The 26,816-nt window shown below is 41.3% G+C and overlaps 1 protein-coding gene across 1 annotated transcript in view; it reads left to right on the plus strand.

The window, feature by feature from the left end:
- Positions 1-26,816, plus strand: part of BLTP3A (bridge-like lipid transfer protein family member 3A) — a 74,618-nt gene that overhangs the window by 42,322 nt on the left and 5,480 nt on the right. The window contains exons 16-20 of the mRNA XM_063453053.1: positions 270-358; positions 2,482-2,599; positions 4,786-5,036; positions 10,281-10,389; positions 15,426-15,481. Coding sequence (XP_063309123.1) covers positions 270-358; positions 2,482-2,599; positions 4,786-5,036; positions 10,281-10,389; positions 15,426-15,481 — 623 coding nt within the window. The remainder of the gene's footprint in view (positions 1-269; positions 359-2,481; positions 2,600-4,785; positions 5,037-10,280; positions 10,390-15,425; positions 15,482-26,816) is intronic.

The raw sequence follows: 26,816 nt of genomic DNA on the forward strand, positions 1-26,816 counted from the left end.
ATTTGTATATCTTGAAGATTGAGTTGGGAATCACTGCCTTATATAGTGATGTTTTCTCCATTACGGATTTGCACAAATAAGTCTTACATATTGCTTGTTTTACAATGTCCTAATTTATTTTGCCTATAGATATGTCCTCAGCCCCACAAATACTTTCTGTTTATTGATTCATTAAAAGTGTACAATATATTGATAAATATACAAAAAAAAAATCTAAATATCACATTTGAAAAGCTGTGCTTTTTTTAGCTCGCTATCTCTTTTCCTAGAAAATGGTTTGCATCCTGGGGAAGCTGATAGAAGTGGAGAAAGTGCAGATGATATATCACAAAGTACTGAGGGACCTGAACCACAGCAGGTCAGTGACTATAAAACATGCCAGTGAAAATTGTGCAGAAACCGGTACTAGATGGGGATAAGCGTACATGAGTTCAACAAGTTATGAAAAGCAATTATACAAATTAGTGATCGACCGATGTGTCCCCTTCCCCCGTCCCAGGCCACAGGTAAGGAGGGAGGGGGGATATAAAATATATTTGTTTTTAAAAACAAAATAGAAGAAAAGTTATATTTGCTTTGATCTGCTTCCCTCCCTTCCACACACACAATAACACCCTACACATTCACTCACTGCCCCACACACACATAAACTGCCCCCTCATATACACATACTGCCCCCTCATACACTGCGTGCAGAATTATTAGGCAAATTAGTATTTTGACCACATCATCCTCTTTATGCATGTTGTCTTACTCCACGCTGTATAGGCTCGAAAGCCTACTACCAATTAAGCATATTAGGTGATGTGCATCTCTGTAATGAGAAGGGGTGTGGTCTAATGACATCAACACCCTATATCAGGTGTGCATAATTATTAGGCAACCTCCTTTCCTTTGGCAAAATGGGTCAAAAGAAGGACTTGACAGGCTCAGAAAAGTTAAATAGTGAGATATCTTGCAGAGAGATGCAGCACTCTTAAAATTGCAAAGCTTCTGAAGCGTGATCATCGAACAATCAAGCGTTTCATTCAAAATAGTCAACAGGGTCGCAAGAAGCGTGTGGAGAAACCAAAACGCAAAATAACTGCCCATGAACTGAGAAAAGTCAAGCGTGCAGCTGCCAAGATGCCACTTGCCACCAGTTTGGCCATATTTCAGAGCTGCAACATCACTGGAGTGCCCGAAAGCACAAGGTGTGCAGTACTCAGAGACATGGCCAAGGTAAGAAAGGCTGAAAGACGACCACCACTGAACAAGACACACAAGCTGAAACGTCAAGACTGGGCCAAGAAATATCTCAAGACTGATTTTTCTAAGGTTTTATGGACTGATGAAATGAGAGTGAGTCTTGATGGGCCAGATGGATGGATTGGTAAAGGGCAGAGAGCTCAAGTCCGACTCAGGCGCCAGCAAGGGGGAGGTGGAGTACTGGTTTGGGCTGGTATCATCAAAGATGAGCTTGTGGGGCCTTTTCGGGTTGAGGATGGAGTCAAGCTCAACTCCCAGTTTCTGGAAGACACCTTCTTCAAGCAGTGGTACAGGAAGAAGTCTGCATCCTTCAAGAAAAACATGATTTTCATGCAGGACAATGCTCCATCACACGCGTCCAAGTACTCCACAGCGTGGCTGGCAAGAAAGGGTATAAAAGAAGAAAATCTAATGACATGGCCTCCTTGTTCACCTGATCTGAACCCCATTGAGAACCTGTGGTCCATCATCAAATGTGAGATTTACAAGGAGGGAAAACTGTACACCTCTCTGAACAGTGTCTGGGAGGCTGTGGTTGCTGCTGCACGCAATGTTGATGGTGAACAGATCAAAACACTGACAGAATCCATGGATGGCAGGCTTTTGAGTGTCCTTGCAAAGAAAGGTGGCTATATTGGTCACTGATTTGTTTTTGTTATGTTTTTGAATGTCAGAAATGTATATTTGTGAATGTTGAGATGTTATATTGGTTTCACTGGTAAAAATAAATAATTGAAATGGGTATATATTTGTTTTTTGTTAAGTTGCCTAATAATTATGCACAGTAATAGTCACCTGCACACACAGATATCCCCCTAAAATAGCTATAACTAAAAACAAACTAAAAACTACTTCCAAAAATATTCAGCTTTGATATTAATGAGTTTTTTGGGTTCATTGAGAACATGGTTGTTGTTCAATAATAAAATTAATCCTCAAAAATACAACTTGCCTAATAATTCTGCACTCCCTGTATACACATTGCCACACATATAAACTGCCCCAATACACACATGCTGCACCTCTCACACAAACAATGCCCCTCAAAACACAAACTGCCGCTTATACACACAACCGGCGCTCATCACACACACGGCACCCCTTACACCCAACCAGGGAGTGTAATGCCCTATGTACCTGTGGCCAGGGAGGGTGGAATAAACATTTTTTTTTTTTTTTTTTTAAATGTAATAATTATATATAGTCACTCTAGATACTGTTTCTTTGCTCTAGATTTTGTTGTTAACACTTCGCAGTGTCAGTTGTGTGTCACATCTGCAAGGGAAGGATATCTCGATTAGTGTTGAAGCATTGGATGCCTCCTGTGGACCAACTACAGAGAGTGATGAAGGTGAGAATATAAGACTATAAGTGCATAAGAGAGAGCTCAATATAGATATAGAAATATATCCGTGTTTGAGTGGGGGATGATGCAATACATTCATAACTAAATTAGGTTTTACTGAACATGAAAACTTTTTCATTGCAAATGTTAGATGCAATTGATAGGTTATGGCCTCATGCTCATCCTGTGGGTTTTTTTTCTCCCTTTTCAAATCTCAGCATGACTCACATTTCACAAAACCTTCTTAACTGGAAGGTAATCATTGTAACAATGAGAGATTAAGTGCGAGCTGAGCTGCTGGTTTGACCCCGTCCACAGCCATTCACTGTCTTCTTATCTTTATAGTACCGTATATCAAGGAAAGAAGGGCAGAGAATAAGTAGTCCTTTAAAATGTACTGTAACTTCCTTCATTAAAGGACCACTATAGGCACCCAGACCACTTCAGCTTAATGAAGTGGTCTGGGTGCCAGGTCCAGCTAGGGTTAACCCATTTTTTTTTACAAACATAGCAGTTTCAGAGAAACTGCTATGTTTATAAATGTGTTAATCCAGCCTCCAAATCCTCTAGTGGCTGTCTCACTGACAGCCGCTAGAGGCGCTTGCGTGATTCTCACTGTGAAAATCACAGTGAGAGCACGCAAGCGTCCATAGGAAAGCATTGATAATGCTTTCCTATGAGACCGGCTGAATGCGCGCGCAGCCAGCCGCATGGGAGGAGAGGAGGAGGATCGGAGGAGGAGAGCTCCCCGCCTGGCGCTGGAGAAAGGTAAGTTTTAACCCCTTTCCTCTCCCCAGAGCCCGGTGGGAGGGGGTCCCTGAGGGTGGGGGCATCCTCAGGGCACTATAGTGCCAGGAAAACGAGTATGTTTTCCTGGCACTATAGTGGTCCTTTAACCTTCATTGCCTCTGTATTTATAATGCTTGAATATGGTGTTTGAAAACACAAACTACATGACACGAGTATAGCAACGTCACACATGAATATGTGCAGAAATCTTTTATTGGACATCAGCAACAGAATTTCCAAATTATACTTCGGGCTGTGATATTATAGTTTCCTATAATATCACAGCTCAATAGTGGAATTTCCCCCTGACAAAAGTACCCTCTTCTTTAATTAAACACCTCACTTTTATTTCACCTGTTTTCATACAGTCTTTTTCCCAATAACTGCACATGCCTCCTCTCCACCATAAGTAAATCTCTTAATTATGTGCCTAAATACTCAAGCTACATCACTACTTAAGATAATAACATATACTTTAAGAATACAGTATTGTGAAGTCCTGGCACAACACTAGCTGTGCAGAGGTTTATGGCATTTACATATCAGAATAGTTGATGAATCTGCGTGGTACTTCTTGTTTAGGTGAAGGGATTAACCCAACACGTAAAACTTGAACCAATGCTATCCTAAAAGTATGAAAGAGATAGCAGTGTATTACCGGACCTTAAAGTGGGCAGGCTTAACGCAGTGCCAATAGGTGAAAATATCAGTCCGTAAACAAGCCAAGGTCAGGAGATGCAGAGATACACAGAATCTTAATGCTTGGCCGGGCCTAGAAGTACAGAGATAAGACAATTCAGTATACCAGAAAAGACACCGAACAAAGAATGCACTACTGGAAATCACTATTGAAATTACTACTGAGAGCACAATAAGACAGACAAAGAGCACTGTGAAGGCTTATATAAAGGTTTGCCGTAATTAGCTAGGCTTATGTCATTCCTGTGCACCTAGAGAATGACACTGCTCTTGTTGTGTCTGAAAATTGATGCTGGAACGTCTTTTTACAAAAGGACGCAGGACTGCTTGACAATTGATGCTCAAATAATGCAGCCTTTGCTGAACATCAAAGCCGATGCGAGTAGGAGGCAAAGGATGAAAAGAGAAACAAAGATCCACATGTAACCTTACACCTGATTAAAGGCTTTTTTATTCTTAATATTAAATCTTCATCTGGTTGCAAATATTAAAGGGTTACCCAACCAAACAGTGTTCTCATAAAACACTGTTTTTAGTTATAGTAACCTTTTGCTCCGCTGGCATGCCTCCACAAATAAAATGATAAAATGTCTGAGTAGGGATTTAAATCGACTTGCTTTAAATCAAATCCATTCTGGTTGTAGTGGTATAGTGTACATATATTAAAGTTAGTGGAGAATGTCCTATTTTCTTCTTGCGCACAGGTTTAGTGACAACTACCCCTCCATCTTCACCATCTCCATGTGTTACGATGAAGTTTGATTTAGGACCTGCTGCAGCACATCTCTCGCCTCTTGCTCTTCACAATGGCTTCTTGCAAGTAAACATCCAAAGATTTTGTTCAGAACTGCCAGTATCTTCCCTAACACACATTGGACCATTTCTGGAGGATGAACAGATTTCTGAAATATTACCTATGATCATCCAGATTACCAACAGTAGTATTACACTCAAGGTTAGTCCATGTGAATTGTCACAAACCTAATATCTGTATCACGGAAATTAGACTTGTTTAACAAATGTTTCAATCAAAATATAATTGTTTTTTTGTTAGTGAGTGTGTCGTATACACATTTAGAAAGCTTGCAACCAGTTTCTGAGTAGAAAAGTCTGGTGGTTTGCTGCAGGGGTTTTAATATATAGAATATATGTGATAAACTAGAGTGTTTTCTAGCCATGGACAACGATTGACATAGTATACACTATTTCTGGGATTATTCCTACTTCATCTGTGGGGCACATTTTCTCTGATATGCAAAAATCTTTAGCACTGCAGCTGCTTTTAAATACATTTCTCTTAAATGTTAAGTCAGCCAAAGAGCTTCCTGAGCAGCGTGTAAGTGCAGTCCACTGTAGCTGCTGTGAGAAACATTTGTGTGAAACAAATATAAATTGTGAGTGTGAAAGGAATTGCTAGCATTTCTAAGTGTATGTAAGAAAAGGGTATTTGTGGTTTGTCTGCTTGCGCAAGGGGAATTGGTGGTGTGTAGAATGGGAAATTGAATGTGTTTCTAAGTGGGAAAGAAATTGGAGGTGTTTGAGTGCGTGGGAAGAGAAATTGATGGTGTTTGTTTAGAAAAGGAAATGGGATTGGTTTTGTTTGTGGTTTCTATGTCGACCATTGTTGTATCTAAGTGTTTAATATGTTTAAGTGAGGTTTAATAGGTCTGTTCCTGATGTTAATTGATGGTGTTCTAAAGTAGAAGGTGTAGCGGATGGCATTAGACTGTCCTGAAAATTGCATTTATGTCTATGTGTTCGGTTGAATTGTAACCTGTATATGTGAAGTGTATATAGCATTGATTGTTCGGTAAGATCATTCCAGTTACTATGCGAGTGAAACTACCGAACAATCAGACCACCCCAGGAGTAAGTGTGCCTCCAATTACTGTTCGCAACAATGTTGCAAATGGTTAATTGGCGGTTCGTGTAGTGGGTTCTTTGTTCTCTGGGTGGCCGCCATTCGGGAGACGAAAACGTGGCGGCAGCCATTTTAAACTCCCGAACAGATGTGTTTTGCCGTTGAGTGTCTGAAACCCAAATCGGACACTCGGTTAGGCAAACACCGCTGAGACCTCCATACTGCCGCCAATTCGTATACAAACTACCGAACGGCTTCCCGTTTGGTAGTTTGAAGCCCACGAACAGGGGAAATTACCCGAAACTTTCCCAGCTCTCCTAACATAAACCATTTGTGTGTTATATTCCCTTTTCTGTGACCGACCGCAGGGCCAAAACACATGGAAGACTTTTCGGCTGTTAAGCCCAGTGCGGTCGGTCATTTTATTACTTCCATAAATTTCCCGAACCCCTGGTCCGATCTGGGTGATCTTTGGATATGTGTCTCACCCAGATCAGGGCTACCAACATTTAAAGGGGTACTCCTATGTTTCGGGGTACATCCAGAAACTCAGGGAATGTGTGCCCTGTATAATGGGATTATGTGTCACTAAGGGGAGGGGATGTGTGGGAGGCAACTCGTGTATGATTGGAGTATTGTATAATTACTGTAAATCCCTCCCTTGCATGAGAGAATGCTTTTTAAGGAAGTTGTGTGAATTAAAAGCCAGTTCTGCTCCTGATGCTGTGTGTCATCCAGTCATTGGAATTGATGTTGGGATATTGTTGGATTGTTTTCCCTGCTGGAATTATTGCCGTATGGATTTATAATACTTGTTCCTGAGCCTTACTAGGATCTAAAGTGGAGATAACTTGTGTAATAGTAGCTCTCCGCTACAAAAGGATTTACACCACAACATAATTTTCTGATGCCATCCCAGATAAAAACATGATGGTTTGTTGGTTGGGCCAATTACCCTCTATTACACTCGTTGATACAAAACCTATGTTTACAGATAGACAGAGTTGTAGTTCTGACCGGATGACCCTTCCTTCACCCCGTTTCCCAATAATTTAATTTGCTTTACCACATCGGGCATCTTTACTATTTGTTATCAGAATACGGCTCTGCTCACCATACCAATTTATGCCAGGTCACTAGAAAAATTGGAATGACATGTTCAAGCAAAACTAATATAAACTTTATAAAGATATGATGCAAGCAATGAAGGAGTGGAGGGGCAAATCATGGACAGGGACAATAGCAGCCATCAAGACGATATTGCTACCTACACTACTGTATCTCTTTTGGACATTATAGATACTTGTACCCATGGTATTCGTGAAGCCAGTAAACTCTCTTTTTTTTCTAAAATAGTTTGGAACAATAAAAACCTAGATGGAGGGGGGTTATTTCTGCATTCTCCCCATATTTTATTGATACCCACCCAAATGTCTTGCTTGACCAACCCTCACCTCCTCTGTGCATCTCCATTCCATAGCTTTATTGTAGGCCATTTTAAACCACAGTCTTCCACAGTCTGAGTTAAAAAGATCCCAGTTGGAAACCAGAACAATTCTCAGTTGCCCTCCCACCCCACCCCAAACTCTTTATTCGATTTATAGATAGAATCTCACATACAATTTTAGATAATAAGACATGACAGCTGCAAACACTACTTGCAATCAGAACACTCCTACACTCCGTTAACCCCTAACACTCCTCACAACACAACAGTCCTCATACTCCTTACTTCTGCCCATTCTGTTTTTCTCAAAGTATTTGCTCATCTGAGCAATGCTCTATCTTCTCCTCTTTTCCTTTTCTCTCCTCTCCCTTAGCATCAAAATATCTCCCTCACCAACACAATCACATCCAAATTAATCCATCTCTGCTACACTTCCCTCTTGTCTCATCTCATGCCCTGCACTCCTTTCTCTATGATTTCTCTCCTGCTCCTACCCAATCTCATCTAGACCCCGCCCATATAAAACCCATTAACACCTACTGTCACTATCTCTCCTCCTACTTCTAGCAGCTGGTGACGTCTCTCCCAACCCAGTGCCCTTCACCTCGTCTGCTCACACTAAAACAACTAGAAAGCAAACAAACTTAATCCAAATACCCTGCGGTTTATCCTCCTCTACCAACATTCAGTGTGCACTCTGGAATGCCCGTTCCATCTGTAGCAATATTAAATCAACAGCCATACACAACCTCTTCATCTCTAATTCCCTCACACTGAAACCTGGCTTTCCCCCTCTGATACCACTACTCCAGCTTCTTTATGTTTCGGTGGACTACAATTCTCCCACACTCCTAGACTCAACTGTAAAGGCGGTGGTGTAGGTATCCTTCTCTCCCCTCAATGTACCTTTTAACCTATCCTCCTTGCCCTATCCTTTATTTCCTTTGAAGTTCACGCTGTCTGCACATTTAAGCCCACTCCTTTAAGAATTGCCACCATTTATTGCCCCCCGGTCATCCGAGGCTATTCATTGAACACTTTTTTTTTTCCTGGCTACCCCACTTTCTTTCCTCTAGCACTGCTTCCCTCATACTTGGGGACTTTAACATCCCAATCAACAACCTCAACTGCCCTGATGCCTTCCGTCTGCTCTCTGTAACCTCCTTTTTCGGCCCCACACAGTGGTCTAATTGAGCAACTCATACAGCAGGAAACACTCTTGACCTCATCTTCACCAATCTCTGTACTACCTCTAATTTCTCCAATGTTCCATTTCCTCTATCTGACCACCATCTGCTTACCTTTGACATCAGCATTCCCCTTACACAAATTTCACCACCCTCAACTCTCCAATCTCTTGACTCGTGTTTCTGACTGCATCTCTGCGTTTTCCAACTGGATGGCTGCTCACTTTCTTAAACTCAACCTATCCAAACCAGAACTTCTTGTCTTTCCTCCTTCAAGTGTTGCTACTCCCGTGTCTGTCTCCCTCCAAATCAATGGCGCCCCATCACCTCTACGTCGCAGGCTCGCTGTCTAGGTGTACTCTTTGATTCCGACTTCTTCTTCACCGGTCATGTCCAGTCGATCGCCAAATATTGCCACTTCCATCTCAAAAACATAGCATCCGTCCTTATTTTACACCAGATGCGGCTAAGGTGCTGGTCCATGCTGTTGTTCTTTCTTGCCTTGACTACTGCAGTCCCCTTCTCAGTGTTCTTACGTGCTCCCAGATTGCACTGGTGAAACCTTGTTGCGGCAAGCCTCATTTTCCTGTTTGCCCGCACCTCCACGCCTCCCCCCCCTGTCAGTCCCTACATTGGCTTCCAGTTAGATAGAGGACTCAATTTAAGATTCTGAAGCTTGCTTGCAAGTACCTACATAATGCTGCTCTAACATACCTATTTTCCCTAATACCTACGTCTATCCTCTGTCCGTACTTCCACATCTGATGCTTGCCTCCAAGAATTCTCCAGGGCTACACCTTTTCTGTGGAACTCCCCTTCTCCGTTAGACTTTCACCCAGTCTCCACTCCTTCAAAAAAATCTTTCAAAACACTTCAGGAAAGCATATCATTTAAACTGTTAGCGGGTTTTCATTCTCTCTCTCCCCTCTTCACCCACCCCCTCCACCCATGACTCCTCTCCTGCAACTGTCAAAAATAAATAAAATCTTATCGCCGAGAAGACCAACCGAAAAAAAGTTTGAAGTACATTAAGAAAAATGAGAGGTAAAATTATTGATCTGGAAAAATCTGCCTTTTAAGATAATAAGCAAATTATGTAATCCATAATATTACGAAAAGGGGGAAAAAAAGGATTTTTGTTTAATTTATATTTATTGTATATTCTTTGCTGAATTTTGGGGAACAAGCGCTGAACTCCTTATCTTTTAAAGGGAAACCATTGTGCCAGGAAAACAGAAGAAGTTGAAAACGATGTCCATTGGCGCTGGCTTTGGTCGACCTAATATGCATACATGGCAATGGGGGTGCTTGTGTTAGGATTGCCCCATTGGAAAACATTGTACAATGCTTTCCTATTGGGTTTTGAGTGATGCTGGACATCCCCATGCATAGCGTGAGAACATCCAGCGTCAGTTAGGCAAACAAAAGTCGCCTAACAGCCCGGAAATCCCTCTAGTGGCTGAATGGTAGACAGACACTGGAGGTGGAGTTAACCCTGAAAGGTAATTATTGCAATTTCTTAAAAACTGCAATAATTGTCTTTGCAGGATTAAGGGACCTGGGACACTGCACCCAGACCACTTCAGGTCTGCTTAAAAATCACTGTATACAAAGGCATATATAATGTTTCTCGTATTGTTTTGTTTGTTTAAATTATATCCCACTTTCTAGTCACTCTAATATTAACTGTGCACTCTGTGACAGGATGATGGGCCACGAATCTACTTTTCCCCATTGCTACCTCCACCAGTCACCCTCACCATTCAGAAAATCCAGGTACAACGGAAAGAGGATGGGACCTTCTACATTACAGGTATGAATCCAATACAGTGGATTGGCTATCTCACTTGTCAAACTTACATTGATGCAACAGTTTTTTTTTTAAAATTTTTTGTTTTTTAATTATAATGAATTAATTTTATTCTGCACTGTTTTTTCCAACCATTTCTCCTATGTGATGGTAAAGTCTTTTATTTTGTATAATGTATATTATTGTTGTCAGTTACACCTGTGTTGTTCTATGCTTATATTCTTATTGAGTGATCATTTTTTTTTATTTATTTTGCCCTGCTTAATTGACTAAATAATCTTAAACTTCCAAATGCTGCTCCCATAGATTTCTATTGTTAATTTATATAATATATAACGCAGGACTCCGTTTTCTGCCTCTGTCTTTCCCTTCTTGCTAGCAGGTAGAAAGTGGTTCCTGATTGTTCAGCCTGGGAGAGTGTGAAATGTGAATGTATTTAGTGTAACTGGAAAGAGACCTTCTGCAGTGCCAGTTGTTGATTGTGCAATATGAGTGTGCAGAACCTTTAGCGTCTCCACGGTCTGCATGGAGACGCTGTACACTCCCCATAAAGGTGCATTGATTCTATGGGAAAGCATTGGATGGGCTGAGATAGTCAAGATTGATGATACCAGCAATTAAGGTGGGGCCAGCCATGGCGAGACCGGTGTGGTGAAGGAGAAAAGGGGGCGACACATAAACAGCCACTCAAGAACTATCGTGTTAGGATTACATGTTTTCATTCCTAACACAATAGTGTTCCTTTAATTTGAACATTTTTAGAATCAATTATGTTTATCCGGTACTGTAGAGCCTTATACAAAAAAAAAGAGTTATGGTTTTGTCTTTTCAGTTATTTAGCAAGATATAATCATAAGAAATGTAGATAAGAAAATAACATACCATGTTTAACGGAAACTAATTGATGGCACCATTGATATATTTTACATCTCTTCACATTTTGTACAAAAAAAAGTAATGATGAAATATTGCATTAGTCTTGTAAATATAACTGCAACAAAATTACCGGTAATTTGCTTTGCATTCAAATGCACTGTTTATTTACCATGGTAGGTAACATTATCTTGCTTAGGAATGATTGGCTGGAGTGAAATTCTAACATACATATGTGTCAATAAAATTCTTAAGCATATGTCTGTTTTGGTAAGATGTCTAGTTTGTAATTTATGCCACAGTCATGAACTTTGCCATTAAAAAAAAAAAAAAAAAAAGAACAATTTGCAACTTGCAATTTACAACTTCTGTCATTTAACTCCTTTGCTACTGAGCATCTTCTGAATTTCAAAACATTCAGTTTGTTCATGGTTAACCCAAAATAAGCAAAGCAACTAACTGAAATGCAAATACGTGGGAAATGTGAAAAGAATTCATGGTAGATAATACTGTATTTGTGTAAGTTCTCTGTGATTTGTTTAGTTTAAAACACTAACATAGAATGATACAATTTCTCCCATTATATGTAAGCATTAAAAAATAAGCAGGGACTCTCCCTTAGACAACACACCAGACACAGACATACACCAGAACATCTCTGAATTGCTAACCCACCTAAACTACACACTGCGTCCATAGCAGAACTATCCGCACCCATAACCAAAGACGAAATGAACTTGGCCATATCAACCCTCAAAAGCAACACTTCCCCTGGCCCGGACGGCTTTGAGGGAGGCTACTATAAAACCTAGAGAAGAACTACTCCCACACTTGGAAGCCTTATTCCAAGACATAATGGCAGATACCCCCCGAACAGGGACATGGCACAAGCAAACCTAATACTACTCCCTAAACCAGGCAAAGACCACACCCAACCAGAAGCATACCGACCCATCTCCCTCATAATTCATGACCGCAAAATATTCGCCAAGATCCTGGCGGGGAGACTAAACCTATTCATGACACACCTAATCCACGCAGACCAGGTGAGATTCATCCCAGGCAAACAACTGTTAGAGAACACACGCTGAAACATAGACATAATCTGAACACTGGCTGCGGCCAAAACCCCATCCCTAGTCCTCTCCCTTGACGCTGAAAAAGCTTTCGACTGTAAAATGGCCCTACATGTTCGCGCTACTTGAGCACCTAAGATTCCCCCCCCCTAATATCACAGCGGTACGGGTACTATACACTAATGTATCGGCACAAATAATCTGCCCACTATTCAACATAAGCAGCGGCACCCGACAAGGATGCCCGCTATCCCCCTTACTCTTTGTCCTGACCCTCAAACCACTCCTCCAGGCCATCAGGGAACACCCCTGGATCTCTGCAGCCCAGATAGAGGACCTCCAGTTCCTGACCTCTGGATACGCAGACGACATATTGCTCACCTTGACCAACCCTATCCTATCCATGCACGCCCTGCTCCTACTCCTCCAGTCCTACAGCAACATCTCGGGCTACAAAGTCAACATGGAGAAATCCAGTGCACTCCCCTTGAATCTCACACAGGCGGACATCGCCCAAATCACCTCAGACCATCACATACATATCTCGCAATCAAACTACCAGCGGACCCCACCGCACTCCGTAGACTAAATTACATACCCATGATCGACAAACTCATATCAGATATGGAAACCTGGGCGGACAATGTTTTCTTACCCTTCTTGTATAAAAATCGCTGACAGATGGTAGCTACTATACCAGTGTTAACAAGACATACCATGTGTATCGACTGTGATTCTGATCCAACTCTATACAACTGAACCACGCACAGGCTTTAGCACAAGCCACTAAACATCAAGAATGTAATAACCACTGTCATTGCAAAAATAAAGAATTATAAAAAAAATTATTAAGCAGGGACACTTATCGTTATATTGTTTTTTTGCTTCTTCTTGCCTTTCAACCACAAAATGTAAAAGAAAAAAAAAATTGCCTTACCCCTTATTTCTATGTATTTTGAAACACATAACATGTGAACTTCAGAAAGGGGATATATACCTATTTAGGTGACATTTTACTATTTAAAATAAAAGTTGAATGTCATTAAAATTAAGCCATATATTTTTCTCATTCCTTCTGTTTAGTAAAATACTATAGTTGTTCGAAAATATAAACAATTTAGAAAATATTAAATATTTATTTTAAAAAGTTTATAAAATATAAACAAAAATTCAAATCACTTATTGATTTAGTTATTAAATGCATTATTTCTTATTTTAAATGGGCCATTTTATAGCATGTAAACTGTGAAGCTCATTTCCATGAATTCTTTGGGGAATTGGCACTTCCCCGTACAGTGTTTCATGTATGCATAATGGCACGCTGTATCAGACGCTCGTCATAGTTACTCCACCGGCTGCTCCAAAGCCTGTATCTCAGTGGGAAAATAAGCTTGGTAGAATATTTACTGAGGAGTAATGGCAAAAAAAATTACATCTAGCTTATCGGTTTGTTTCATTGAAGATACAAGAATTAAATTATTAATTAATAGCTAGATTGAACAGGACTCTCCAGTCCCTTCTCTGCATGTCAAATATCTTGGCAGAGTCCTATTGGTGTGGGAATGATGTTGGATTTGGCCTGCACAGTTGGTAAACCTGGAATCTGGAATATTATTGCAAGAAACTGGCAAATGATCCATTCTAACATTAGTGAACTAGTAGGCCCAGGTACACTTTGTAAATTAGCTATGATACTACTCAATTTTACTTCACTCTTTGTATTCAAATGTAAGTAAAAGCATTTAATAAAAACATCTACGTTGATAATTCCTACCCCCCCACCCTCTAGCCAAAGTCAACAAACTCAATGCAATGTAATCCCTTACAGCTTCTTTACAAAATTGCTCTGCATGCACTAGCTTGATTTGGCATCCATGGTAGAATGCCTAACCAGAAGGAATCCAACTTCATGTTTATTATTATTATTATTTATGAAGTGCCATCAAATTCCTTAGCGCTGTACAATAGGTGGATTAACAGACATGTATTTGCAACAAGGTGTGCTGGGCGCACAGGAACAGAAGGTGTTGAAGGCTCTGCTTAAATGAGCTTACATTCTTGAGGGTGTGGTGTAAAAGGGCACAAGAGGTAAGGGAAGGATGTAGTAGTTTTTTGGGTGACACAGTTGAAGGAGAGGAATGGACAGGCACAGACCTGCATGCCCAACTGTTTCTCTCTTTTTTTAAATTTATATATTACACTTAAATATGCATCCTACTGGATGATTTGAATTCATCTTTTGCTTTTTTTAATCTCAGTGCTTTGTAAATATTTAAATCCTATACTTAATATAAGATTCAGATGTGAAAAGCACAGATTTTAAAGTTGACAAAGGATTAGTGTGGCTGAATGGTGCAGATTCCGTTGGGATGACCAAATTCGGACCAGATTTGTCGTTAATAAATATGAGCATTAGCAATCCAATTAGAATTTCATAATTTTTACTGAATTTTGTTAATAGTAAATTAACTTGGTATCTGTGTTTTTGGCATCAGAACCAAAAGGATACGTCAGATGCTTTATTATGCATTTGTAAACTAAATACATGCAATGGTTAGACGTAGAGGTTCCAGAAAGGTTTCTTGGCAATAGTCCTACAAGGTTAAAGAAATGCTTTATTATGCATTTGTAAACTAAATACATGCAATGGTTAGACGTAGAGGTTCCAGAAAGGTTTCTTGGCAATAGTCCTACAAGGTTAAAGAAAACCAAGATATCTGTCTCAGCAAACTGAAAAAAAAACACGTGAATGAGAAAGGAACAGCATGATCAGGAAAACACAGTGGCAGGAGTCTCTGCTTCTTCCAGTGCAAAGATTCAGACAAAGCTGTTTCATTGCCACATCTAGATTCACTTGTAGTTTGTGGGGGGAAAAATAGCTAACAGTGTTCTTAAATAGACCTTATCAGAACAATATGGAAAATAAATAAGAAATATTGGAGTTCTTAAAAAATCAGTCTATGGTTATAGAATGCTCCCTAATCCAAACCATATGTTTTCTTTATTGTTCTAGCACATCTTTGGTTGACCCTTTTTCTAGATGTACAGTGACATGCATAACAATAACCTCTAAAAACATTACTGTTTCAGGAGATGACCTATCACAGCATAAAGAAGAATCATGCATGAAATGTCAAAGCAAAGAGGTGAGACATTGGATGTTTTCAGCACTGTATGTCAAAAGATCAGAAACATGCTATAGGGAAAATCTAGGTTAAGAAATGCATATTTTTAAAGTGTTACTCAAAGCACAATGAACACTTCATTGATTTGAAGTGATCATGGTGCTTGGAATCTGTATGTGTAGCTTCTCATTGAGAAACACTGCACATAAAGACTTTACATTCACAGGCTAGCTAATGGGAATACATATTTGGTGTCTGTTTCGTCAGTGTGCATAGCATGGTGGTGACAAACTACCATTAATGGCATTCACCCCCTCTTGTGCCGCCCTAATCCTACTGTTAACAGTTCTCCAGAAGTCCCGTCCAAACAAATGTTTCTCAATTGTAAGCATATTTGGAGGCTAGCACAAAAATATATGTAAAAATAGAAAACATTAATATATATATATATATATATATATATATATTCTTAAATCATTCTTGGATCTTTTACAAATTATGCCTCGATTTAGTATTATTTGATAAATTATGAGCATTTGAAAAGCTTATCAGATTTTTGATATTTTAATATATTGATGCCTATATGAATAAAATACATAGTGCTTCTCAGCAGGTTTGAATGAGTTCTTGTTTCCTCCAGTGAAGGTTTGATTTCTTAAATACTAATAAAGGGCTCACTACATTTTCGAGTGGAAATCCTGCATTCCTCATATCAGTTGATGGAGAGAATTCTGGTAACAGGACAAATGTACTGTTAAAATACATACAAAAATATAATAATCAATAAATCTTTATATTCATTTTCTTGAAAGTCTTCTGGCTATCACATCGTGTTATTTTATGAAACAGCAATCTTCACATTATTCTATTCAAATTAAGCCTGCCATTAGCATAAAACACTAGAAATTGTGGAAAGCTGCAGCCTTCATGTGGAGTTTGGAGCCCGTAAATGCCATTTGTATTGAATCATTTACCACTATGCCTGCAGAAAGAAATACTAAAACAGTATTTATCTACATTTCCCATAGACCTCAATGGTGACTTTTTTAAATAAATAATTTCAAAGGTTTTTCTAACAGATTGTGATCACTTTAAAAGCATACCCAAAATATTAAACGGAGGTCTTAGTTTTAGTATCTATCTCTGCAGGCATCCAACAAAAATGGCATTTAAGGGGCGGGGCCGAACCGCCGAGCTGCATGGTCGCATGCAAGCTTACCTCCTGCAAAACCTCCATAATTTAAGGCATTAAATCATAACCTACAACCTGGAAACAGAACAACAAGCGACGGACCTTAGCGCATGGGGCACACTGGATCCAGGGAGAGGCTGGCTCACCGAGCTACAGCCCCCTGGAGAAGAAACCATTGATATCTCAGACGGGGCCTTCCCTGGTGGTGAGTGGGGTAGATGGTGGCTGCCCTCCTATCTTACCAAACAGCGCCCAGCCAGAGTCCCAGCTCCGAGTGGACCAGGCACCGGGCACCGTTCCCCCCCCCCCCATGTACCGGTGGGGGTGATCCCGGTCCTCACCCGATGGCCACAACCACAGCACCGCAACCAAGACCCGGCAACAACACTACTGTGGTTGGCGGCCCGAGCGCAGCAACTAAGATGGCGGCGCCATGTGCGCAAGAGGTAGAGGGACGACCTTCTCTACCCACACGGCAACGGTAACCAGCGTGGCTCCCGGGCTTAAGCTCAGTGGACCCGCGACCTCCCGACCTCACCTATCCTGGCAGCTATCCAAACCGGCGGTGGACTGTGGGGGTGCTCCATCCACACTGCCGACAATTGCTACACCGAGGGGACGGAGCACGACACGGAGGACATTCCCACCAGACATAACCGCTCTTGTCGACAAACAAGGTACTGCTGTACCGAAGCCAACCCCATACTCACCTTACACCCAGCTAAACTCACGGAGAACAAGACAAACCCAGCGTGGAGAAAAGTGGCAAGTCTTCACAGACACCATCCTGCACTATCCTTCGGACGCCAACCCCCTGCTACACCAATACAGCAGATCGGGCATCGGCTAACCAACAGACTGCTCCCTCCCGTGCGGCCTCGAGACTACCATGGTGCCGGCCCCTACCTGCCGTGGCAACGCCAGAAGCCTCGGTCAAACAGGGTGATATTCCTATAGAAGCAACATACCTCACTCCAGCATGTACCTTATCATTCACTGTACTCTTATTCTAAGCCACAATAGCTATCACTGCAAACAAAAACGTTCTTAGCTACAGCCTTAAGATCCACTAATATTGTCATTGATGTGCATAGAATAGATGTGAAACCATAGACATACCCATGCCAGCTAGTCATATGTAGGTATACATCCTTAGACCAGCCAGTCTAGCCATTCTATTAGAATAAGCTATATCTTCTACTAAGTGAAGACCGCCTGAATGGTGCATAACATGTAGCACCTGTAACCAGCGTTGTTAAAGTGATGCTTTATTTTGCCTACTACACTAAAGCAGCATATCTATGAGTACTTAAATCGAGAGTGGTGGGCATGTTTAAGTACAAATCTGTATTACTCTTGACCTATAAAATTTATAAAATGTGCCGCTATCTCACATGTCACACATGTTTAACACTGTCGTGGCACTGCATGCATGTATGTTAATTCCTGCACAATAAAATAAAGATTTAAAAAATGGAATTTAAATGCTCCAACCTCCACATACCGTATATACTCGAGTATAAGACGAGTTTTTCAGCACATTTTTTGTGCTGAAAAACCCCCACTCGTCTTATACTCGAGTCAATTGTCTGTATTATGGCAACTTACATTGCCATAATACAGACAAGGACCGGGGGCTGGCAGGAAGCTGTTACTTACCTTTCCTGCAGCTCCTGTCAGCTCCCTTCTCTCTCCTCCAGTCCGTGCAGCTCCCAGGTCAGCTCCCTCTGCAAGTCTCGCGAGAGCCGCGGGGTCAGAGCGTTGCCACAGGTTACCGTGGCAACGCTCTGCGCGGCCGCGAGACTTGCAGAGGGAGCTGACCTGGGAGCTGCACAGACCGGAGGAGAGAGAAGGGAGCTGACAGGAGCTGCAGGAAAGGTAAGTAACAGCTTCCTGCCAGCCCCTTCCTACACAGTGCACACCACTGGACCACCAGGGAGTGAGAGTCCCCCTCCCTGGCCAACTAACAAGCAGGGAGGGGGGACGAATAAAAATAAATACAAATATTAATTATAAAAAAAAATATAAAAAAATAAAATAATATTAAATTAGTAATAATTAAATAATAATAAAAAAATGCCCACCCCCCACCAAGGCTCTGCATCACACACACTGCACTCATACACACACACACACACACACACACTGCATTCATACACACACACTGCATTCACACAAACACACACATACTGCATTCATACACACACACACACACACACACACACTGCATTCATACATACACTGCATTCATACACACACACACTGCATTCATGCGCACACACACTGCATTCATACACACACACACTGCATTCATTATATACACACACTGTAAATAAATATTCAATTAATATAATTTTTTTAGGATCTAATTTTATTTAGAAATTTACCAGTAGCTGCTGCATTTCCCACCCTAGTCTTATACTCGAGTCAATAAGTTTTCCCAGTTTTTTGGGGTAAAATTAGGGGCCTCGGCTTATATTCGGGTCGGCTTATACTCGAGTATATACGGTAAATACTGTAGCATTCCAGGAATTCTCAAGTGCTATGCTGCATGTGTCATTGAGTGGCAGGTGCCTGCAATACAAATAGAACAATGTGTAGATAAATATTAAATTGATGCGTACTTACCCATTTCCTTATGCCTTATGAGCATATGCCTTATTTGTGTTTGTTCCATGAGGGGATCCAAGGCCCCTGTCATTATTTCCCTTCCCTTAACTGTGGGAGTGGGCAAAAAAAAATATAAACAAATATAGATATTTATAAACACAGTTGTGAAGTATTTATTATGGGCAAGTAGACCACTAAGGAGTTGTACAGACATCCTAAAAAACACACATGGTTTATAAATGACTAAAGAATCAATGGATGGTGTTAGTTTTCCCCATGTTTCAGAGTTATATAATTTTTATATTTACACGATTTGTAGAAAATTAAAGTTGGTAATTGGCACCTCATTTTTCCCACCATTGTACTCTCACTCATGTCTGTTTATTATTAAAAACAAAACAAAAACATACATCATAGAGTTATGTGAACCACTTACAAACAATCCTTATGGTTTCCAAAATATTGGTGTTATTTAGGAGTTAAGTCACTTTGTCACTTTGTTTATGCAGCCTTAGTTACACCTCCCCTGCATGTGACTTACACAGCCATCTTACATTTTTCCAGTAAATAGAGATATAATATTTACATTTCTTTTAGTGCACAGTCTGTTTTATTCAGAATATGTTATCTTCTGCTTTGTTAATAGCTTGCTAGACCCTTCAGGAGCCTCCTGCGAGGATTAAAGTTAATTTTACAGAGCAGGAGATAAAAATATCTAAATTAGGTTATCATCTAATTGAATATGAAACCATTTTTTTCATGCAGGCTATGTGAGTCACAGCCAAGGGAAGTGGGGGTATGGCCGAATGGAGAGAAACAAAAGTATTTTAACTCGTAAATGGGGGGATCTCAGTTGAGGAAATAGATAAAGCAATTAAGACATTTGAAGATGCAAGTCACATAGAACAGATGAATTTATCGTGTCTTTTGGAAATCATAGAATGTGACGGCAGATAAGAACCATTCGACCCATCTAGTCTGCCCAATTTCCCTACATCTGCCTAAATACTTTAAATAGTCCCTGGCCTTATCTTAAGTTTAGGATAGCCTTATGCCTATCCCACGCATGCTTAAACTCCCTCACTGTGTTAATCTCTACAGCTTTTCCATGCGTCCACTACCCTCTCTGTAAAGTAATACTTACTGAAATTATTTTTAAACCTTTGCCCCTCAGATTTGAGACTATGTGCTCTTGTGGTAGTTTTTCTTGCTTTAAATATAGTCTCCTCCTTTACTTTGTTGATTCCCTTTATGTATTTAATTGTTTCTATCATATTCCACCTCTGTCACGTCTTTCCTCCAAGCTATACATGTTAAGATCCTTTAACGTTTCCTGGTAAGTTTTATACTGCAATCCTTTAACCAGTTTAGTAGCCCTTCTCTGAATTCTTTCCAACGTATCAATATTCTTCTGAAGATACAGTCTCCAGTAGGGATCATCTGATTATCGTTTTAGCCGATGTTCCGGATTTTGGGAAATATCGGTATCTGCCACTTTTGATAACTGATATTGCCGATAATGTAGGAGGCGGCGGTGGTCTTATGGCGTACTGGCTCTAGGGCACAAGGATCAAGTGAACGTCAGAAAGGAAGTGCACAGTGCTCCCAGAACTTGTACTCCCAGAACTATGTGTCATCTGGTTACTGAGAGGGGAAAGAGCTTATCACTGTTCCAGTGTGGAGGATTCAACGGGGAAAGTCCTCCAGGACTAAGTGTCGTCCAGTGCCTGGGGGTGGCTAGAGCGAGTTCTGCATTCGGCTCCAGGAGGGAGCGGTTCCAGGACCCCGGTCAAGCCACGGCGACTGTGGGCAGAAGTGCTTCAGTTTGTCCCCTGTTCCAGCTAGGAAGCGGTCCTTGGCGGAGGTACCCAGCAAGAGGTACAGGGAGCTCTGTTACATTGGTGGCAGCGGTTGGATGGCTTCCTGGCCATGGGAAACCAGCACTACTTCAGCGATGGGAGGCAAGTACTGTCGGGCAGTATCCAGCATCGACTCCCAGCTTCAGTAGCAGTTACAGGAGGTGCTACGCAGTTCGGATTACCCGATCTCCACAGAAAAAGAGACCGAATGGAGGGTGACGCTCTGAAATTTTCCCAAATTCCAACCAACCTCAATGGGACCAATTCGACCTCCAAATGCCGTTTCTGGGAGAGCAGCCCCTAGATGGGTGGGTAATTGAACTAGAGCGGTTGGCCGAAATCGAGGTATGGTTGGACAAATCATAGCGGGCCTTACGGTGGCATGCAGGCCACCTCTACCCAGGGCTACTCCCCTACCAGCTTGTGGAGGGAAAGGACTACGTTGGACCTGGGCTGTTGTGGGAGGCTTTTGAGGATCTTCTGGGGTTTGAAAATCTGGACAGTACCCACTACTGGTGAATCCGCGACAAGTGGGAAGTCAGCTTGGGGCTTACATTGGTGGAAAAATTGCAGCAGGATTTTAACTAACTGGTTAACCTGGAGTGCAAGCTTGAACAGAACTATGCTCGCTTGCTCCAAAGTGTAACTTCAACTGTCTCTGATATGATGGGGCTTGTGGATTGTATACCACCGGGAGCGTTGTTTCGTCCCTTCTCCCCAGCAGCTATGCCTGTCATCAGGAGACCCGGGCACTGTACAACCTACTTCCCAACAAGCCCAAGAAATAAGAGACCTTATCGACTGGTCCTGGGAAGACCCCCAGTTGGCAGATGGAGATGGGAGATCTGGGCAGGTCTCCAACCACAGATGGAGACGTTAGGAGTGGGGACAGTCGGTCTCACTCCGCAGTGGCATAGTGCGTTATTGGGAGAGACAAACCCCCTGGCTTGGATGGCACAGATGGAACTGAGGTTTCTGCACCAGCCCTACGGGGATGCTGGGCAGCCTGCTAACAGAAAAGCTGGCATCAGGGCAGAGCGCAGCTGCCCTACCCGCCTATTAGTTTTAGGGGGCCTCACGACAAATAGGCCACCCCAGCCAAAGCGCTGCCTACAGGGCAGAGCGCCGCTGGCCTCTGCCCATCAAGCACGGATGGCTTCATAAGTGAGGTCCAGGGAGAGGAGAGTATCGGTCTCTCTCCCCAGCGGCAGTATGGGTTAAATGGAGAAGGGACAACCGGTCCCTTTCCCCAGCGGAGGAGTTACCCCCTAGAGTGGGGAATTGCGCCCACCATCCCCAGTGACAACTTGGTCCAACTGGGGAAAATGTGCAGCCGGGTCATTTCCTTGCAGGACACTGGATGTATAAATGGGCACTTGTGGCAGGAGGCCTTCTGGACAACTATGCCTTTTGGGAAAGGCCACCAGACTATCACAGACCCATACCGATTTGGATAGTCTTAATTATCTCTCAAATACAGAGGAGTAGTTTGTAACTTGTAACTAGTCCCCTTTCAGGACCAGGTGAGGGATTATTCTGTTTGTGTGGGAGTGTCAGGGGCGTGCTTAACTGTGTCTGAAACTTATAAAAGCAGGCCATCTGGCCGGATTAAAGCATTCCATCTTGTACTCCCAGAACTATGTGTCGTCTGGTTACTGGGAGGGGCAAGGGCTAATCACGAATCACTGTTCCAGTGTTGAATATTCAACGGGGAAAGTCCTTGTAAGGACTAGAGCTCCCAGGACTGAGTGTGGTCCAGTGCCTGGGGGTGGCTAGAGTGAGTTCCCTATTCGGCTCCAGGAGGGAGTGGTTCCAGGACCCCAGTCAAGCCACGGCGACTGTGGGCAGAAGTGCTGCGGTTTGTCCCCTGTTCCAGCTAGGAAGTGGCGCTTGGCAGAGGTGCCCAGCCAGGGGTACATGAAGCTCTAAGGGGGAGGAGAGAGGGGAGAGCACCACTAAGGAATAGGGATGGGAGGGGAGAGGTATACTAGGGGACAGGGAAGGGAGAGGTACACTAAGGGACAGGGAAGGGAGGGGAGAGGTACATTAAGGGACAAGAAGGGGAGAGAAACACTAAATATTCTTGAAAACATAAAAAAATCTATTTTTTGCATATACCACTTAAGAAAAAAAAGATTTGCTAAAAAAATGAAATAAACATGTTAAGTAAACAGTAGATTTGTGCAGAAATTGGTTTTGGTTTTTTTTAAACGGTAAATGTACAGAATATCGGTAAGTTATCAACTATCTGCCTAAAAGTTCAGAGATTATCAGTGTCTGCTCAAAAAAACCCCAATATCAGTCTATCCCTAGTCTCCAGTACTGCATACCATACTCCAAGTGAGGTCTAACCAGTGTTCTGTACAATTGTATGAGCACTTCTCTCTTTCTACTGCTGATACCTCTCCCTATAGAACCAAGCATTCTGCTAGCATTTCCTGCTGCTTTATGACATTGTCTGCCTACCTTTAAGTCATCTGAAATCATTACGGCTTAATCCTTTTCCTCAGATGTTCAGGTTAGTAACGTATCAAATATTCTATACTCTGCCCTTGGGTTTTTATGCCCAGATGCATTATCTTGCACTTATCCACATTATATGTCAGTTGCCACAGCTCTGACCATTTTTCAAATTAACCTAAATCATTTGCTACTTGGCTTATCCCTCCTGGAACATCAAACCTGTTGCAGATTTTTGTATCAGCAAAAAGACATACGGTACCTTACCATCAAGACCTTCTGCAATATCACTAATAAAAATATTAAAAGTGAATGGGTCCAAGTACAGATCCCTGAGGTACCCCACTGGTAACTAGACCTTGCTTTGAATATACTCCAATAACTACAACCGTCTGTTGCCTGTCATTCAGCCACTGCCTAACCCATTCAACACTATTGGAATCCAAACTTAAACATTGCAGTTTATTGATAAGTCTTCTATGTGCAACAGTGTCAAAAGCCTTACTGAAATCTACGTAAGCAATGTCTACTGCACCACCCTGATCTATTATTTTAGTTACCCAATCAAAAGAAATCAATAGGATTAGTTTGACAAGATCTCCCTGAAGTAAGCCCATGTTGTCTAAGTGGCCTATAGTTGCCAGACTCCTCCTTACTACCTTTCTTGTGAATGGGCACAACATTCACAAATTTCCTGTCTTCTGGGACTACTGCTGTTAACAATGATTGGTAAAAGAAATCCATAAATGGTTTTACTAGTACACCACTACGTTCTTTTAATAACTTTGGGTGTATCCCATCAGGCCTCATCAATTTATTTGTCTTTACTTTTGACAGTTGAAATAGAACCTCTTTCTCTGTCCCTCTCCTTCATTTTCATCTGTAAATGCTGAACAAAAATATTCATTGAGGCACTCGGCTAAGCATTTATGCTCTTCTTCTTTTGGTTTTAATCTAACTAATCATTGGTTTACTTTTCTTTTCCCATTTATGTATCTAAAAACTATTTTATCCCGTTTTGTTTTTTATACCGACTGTGCTATTTTCTCTTCTGTGTGTGCTTTGGAGGCTCTTATAACTTGCTTTGCCTCTTTCTGCTTAATCTTGTAGATCTGCCTGTCTTCCTCACCCTGTTTTTTTTGTTTTGTTTTTTTATAATTACTAAATGCTAACTTTTAGTTTTTTACTATTTCGGCCACTTCTGCGGAGTACCACAGTGGTTTCTTATTTTTTCTACTCTTATTGACAAGCCTGATGGAATTTTCTGTTGCTTTCACTAGTGCAATTTTTAAATATTCCCATTTCTCTTGGGCTCCATTTAAATTGCTTCAGTCTGAAAAGAACTCCTTTACGCATATTTTAATTTTAGAAAAGTCTCTTTTTCTAAAATCTAAAACTTTTTGTTTTTGTGTGGTGTGACTCAGTCACTTTTCTTATATTAAACCACATTGACTGATGATCGCTGGATCCTAATCTTTCACCTACAGTAAAATCTGATACTAAATCTCCATTTGTTAACACTAAATCTACTTGGCTCCTCAACGACTTGTTTTAGAGACAATCCCAGTAGGGAGTTTTAGAATATGTGTGCTCCTGGCACAAGTAACTATTTTGGTTTTCCAGTTCACATCACGAAGATTAAAGTCACCCATGATGATAACATCCCCCTTCATTGTCATTTTAGCTGTTTCCTCAACTAGTACATTAACTCTTCTATTTGTCCTGGGGGGGGGCTATAAATCACACCTCCACGAGTTACTGTGTGATTCCCAAGTTCTAAAGTAACCCAAACTGGTATGTTCGCCCCTCCCCCTTTCTTGCCTTCCCTGTCTTTTTTATATAATTAGTACCCTGGTATTGCTATGTCCCAGTCATTTTTTTCATCATACCATGTCTCAGTAACAAAAAATACTAAAAAGCACAACCTAAAAAATACAAAAGGGAGACCAATAGTGCAGACTGAAAATAAAAAATACGTAATATAAAAAGCTAAAAATACACTCACAAACAAACGTAAAAAATAGGCAGGGTATACTCAGTCCTCTTCATATGCTTCTTCCCTTTTCAGTGTGGGAACAGTTGCTTAAAATGAAGCACAAAGACGGACCATAGTGTAAAAATGTATACAGTGGGACCTCGGTTTACGAATTTAATGCGTTCTCCGGGACGTTTCGTATTGCGAAAAATTCGTAAACCGAAACACGGTTTCCCATAGGAATGCATTGAAAACCAATTAATGCGTTCAGGAGGTGAGAAAAAAGTCAAATAAAGTATTTTATCTGTTCAAAACTCTTTATAAAGTGCACTTTAAAGGCATAAATACTGTACAGGGACATGATTAATCAAGCAATAACATTTCAAACATCCAACTTTATGTTTTAAAACATCACACATCAACACACAGTAAAAGGCATGCAAACAACTAAGCTCAGCTCCCTACCTTTCCACTTCTTGAGATGCACCAAAAAGGCTCCAAAACCTGCTGCAAATGGCTACAAAAGGCTCCACAACTTGCTGCAAATGGCTCCAAAAGGCTCCAAAACTTGCTGCAAATGGCTCCAAAAGGCTCCACAACTTGCTGCAAGTGGCTTCAAAAGGCTCCACAACTTGCTGCAAATGGCTCCAAAAGGCTCCACAACTTGCTGCAAGTGGCTTCAAAAGGCTCCACAACTTGCTGAAAATGGCTCCAAAACCTCTCCAACACCTCCACACTACACACTCACGTGCTATCCACACTTTAGTATGCAGGGGGCGGAGCTATAAACTGGGACACTTGTTTCGTATTGTGAAAAAAATACGTAAACCGAGGCATTTTTTTAAATGAATTTTTATACGTAAACCGAATTTTTCGTTTACCGAGGCATTCGTTAACCGAGGTTCCACTGTAATATTAAAGATAAAGCTTTATTGGACACACTTACAAAATGATAGTAGTAAAAAGGCACTTCAAATCAACATCGATGTCTTCCACCAAAGGAACGATTTCATCATCCAACAATTCCAAAAGACACCAGAGATGAAGAGATCCACAATTAATAATAAAATAACTAAAATAAAGCTTGCCACCCTACGCGTTTCGTCTGTTAAGACTTCGTCAGGGGCTTGTGGCATCAATATACACCAAGCCCCTGACGAAGTCTTAACAGACGAAACGCATAGGGCGGCAAGCTTTATTTTAGTTATTTTATTATTAATTGTGGATCTCTTCATCTCTGGTGTCTTTTGGAATTGTTGG

Source organism: Pelobates fuscus, chromosome 1 (genome assembly GCF_036172605.1).
Source record: "Pelobates fuscus isolate aPelFus1 chromosome 1, aPelFus1.pri, whole genome shotgun sequence".
NCBI lineage: Eukaryota > Metazoa > Chordata > Amphibia > Anura > Pelobatidae > Pelobates > Pelobates fuscus.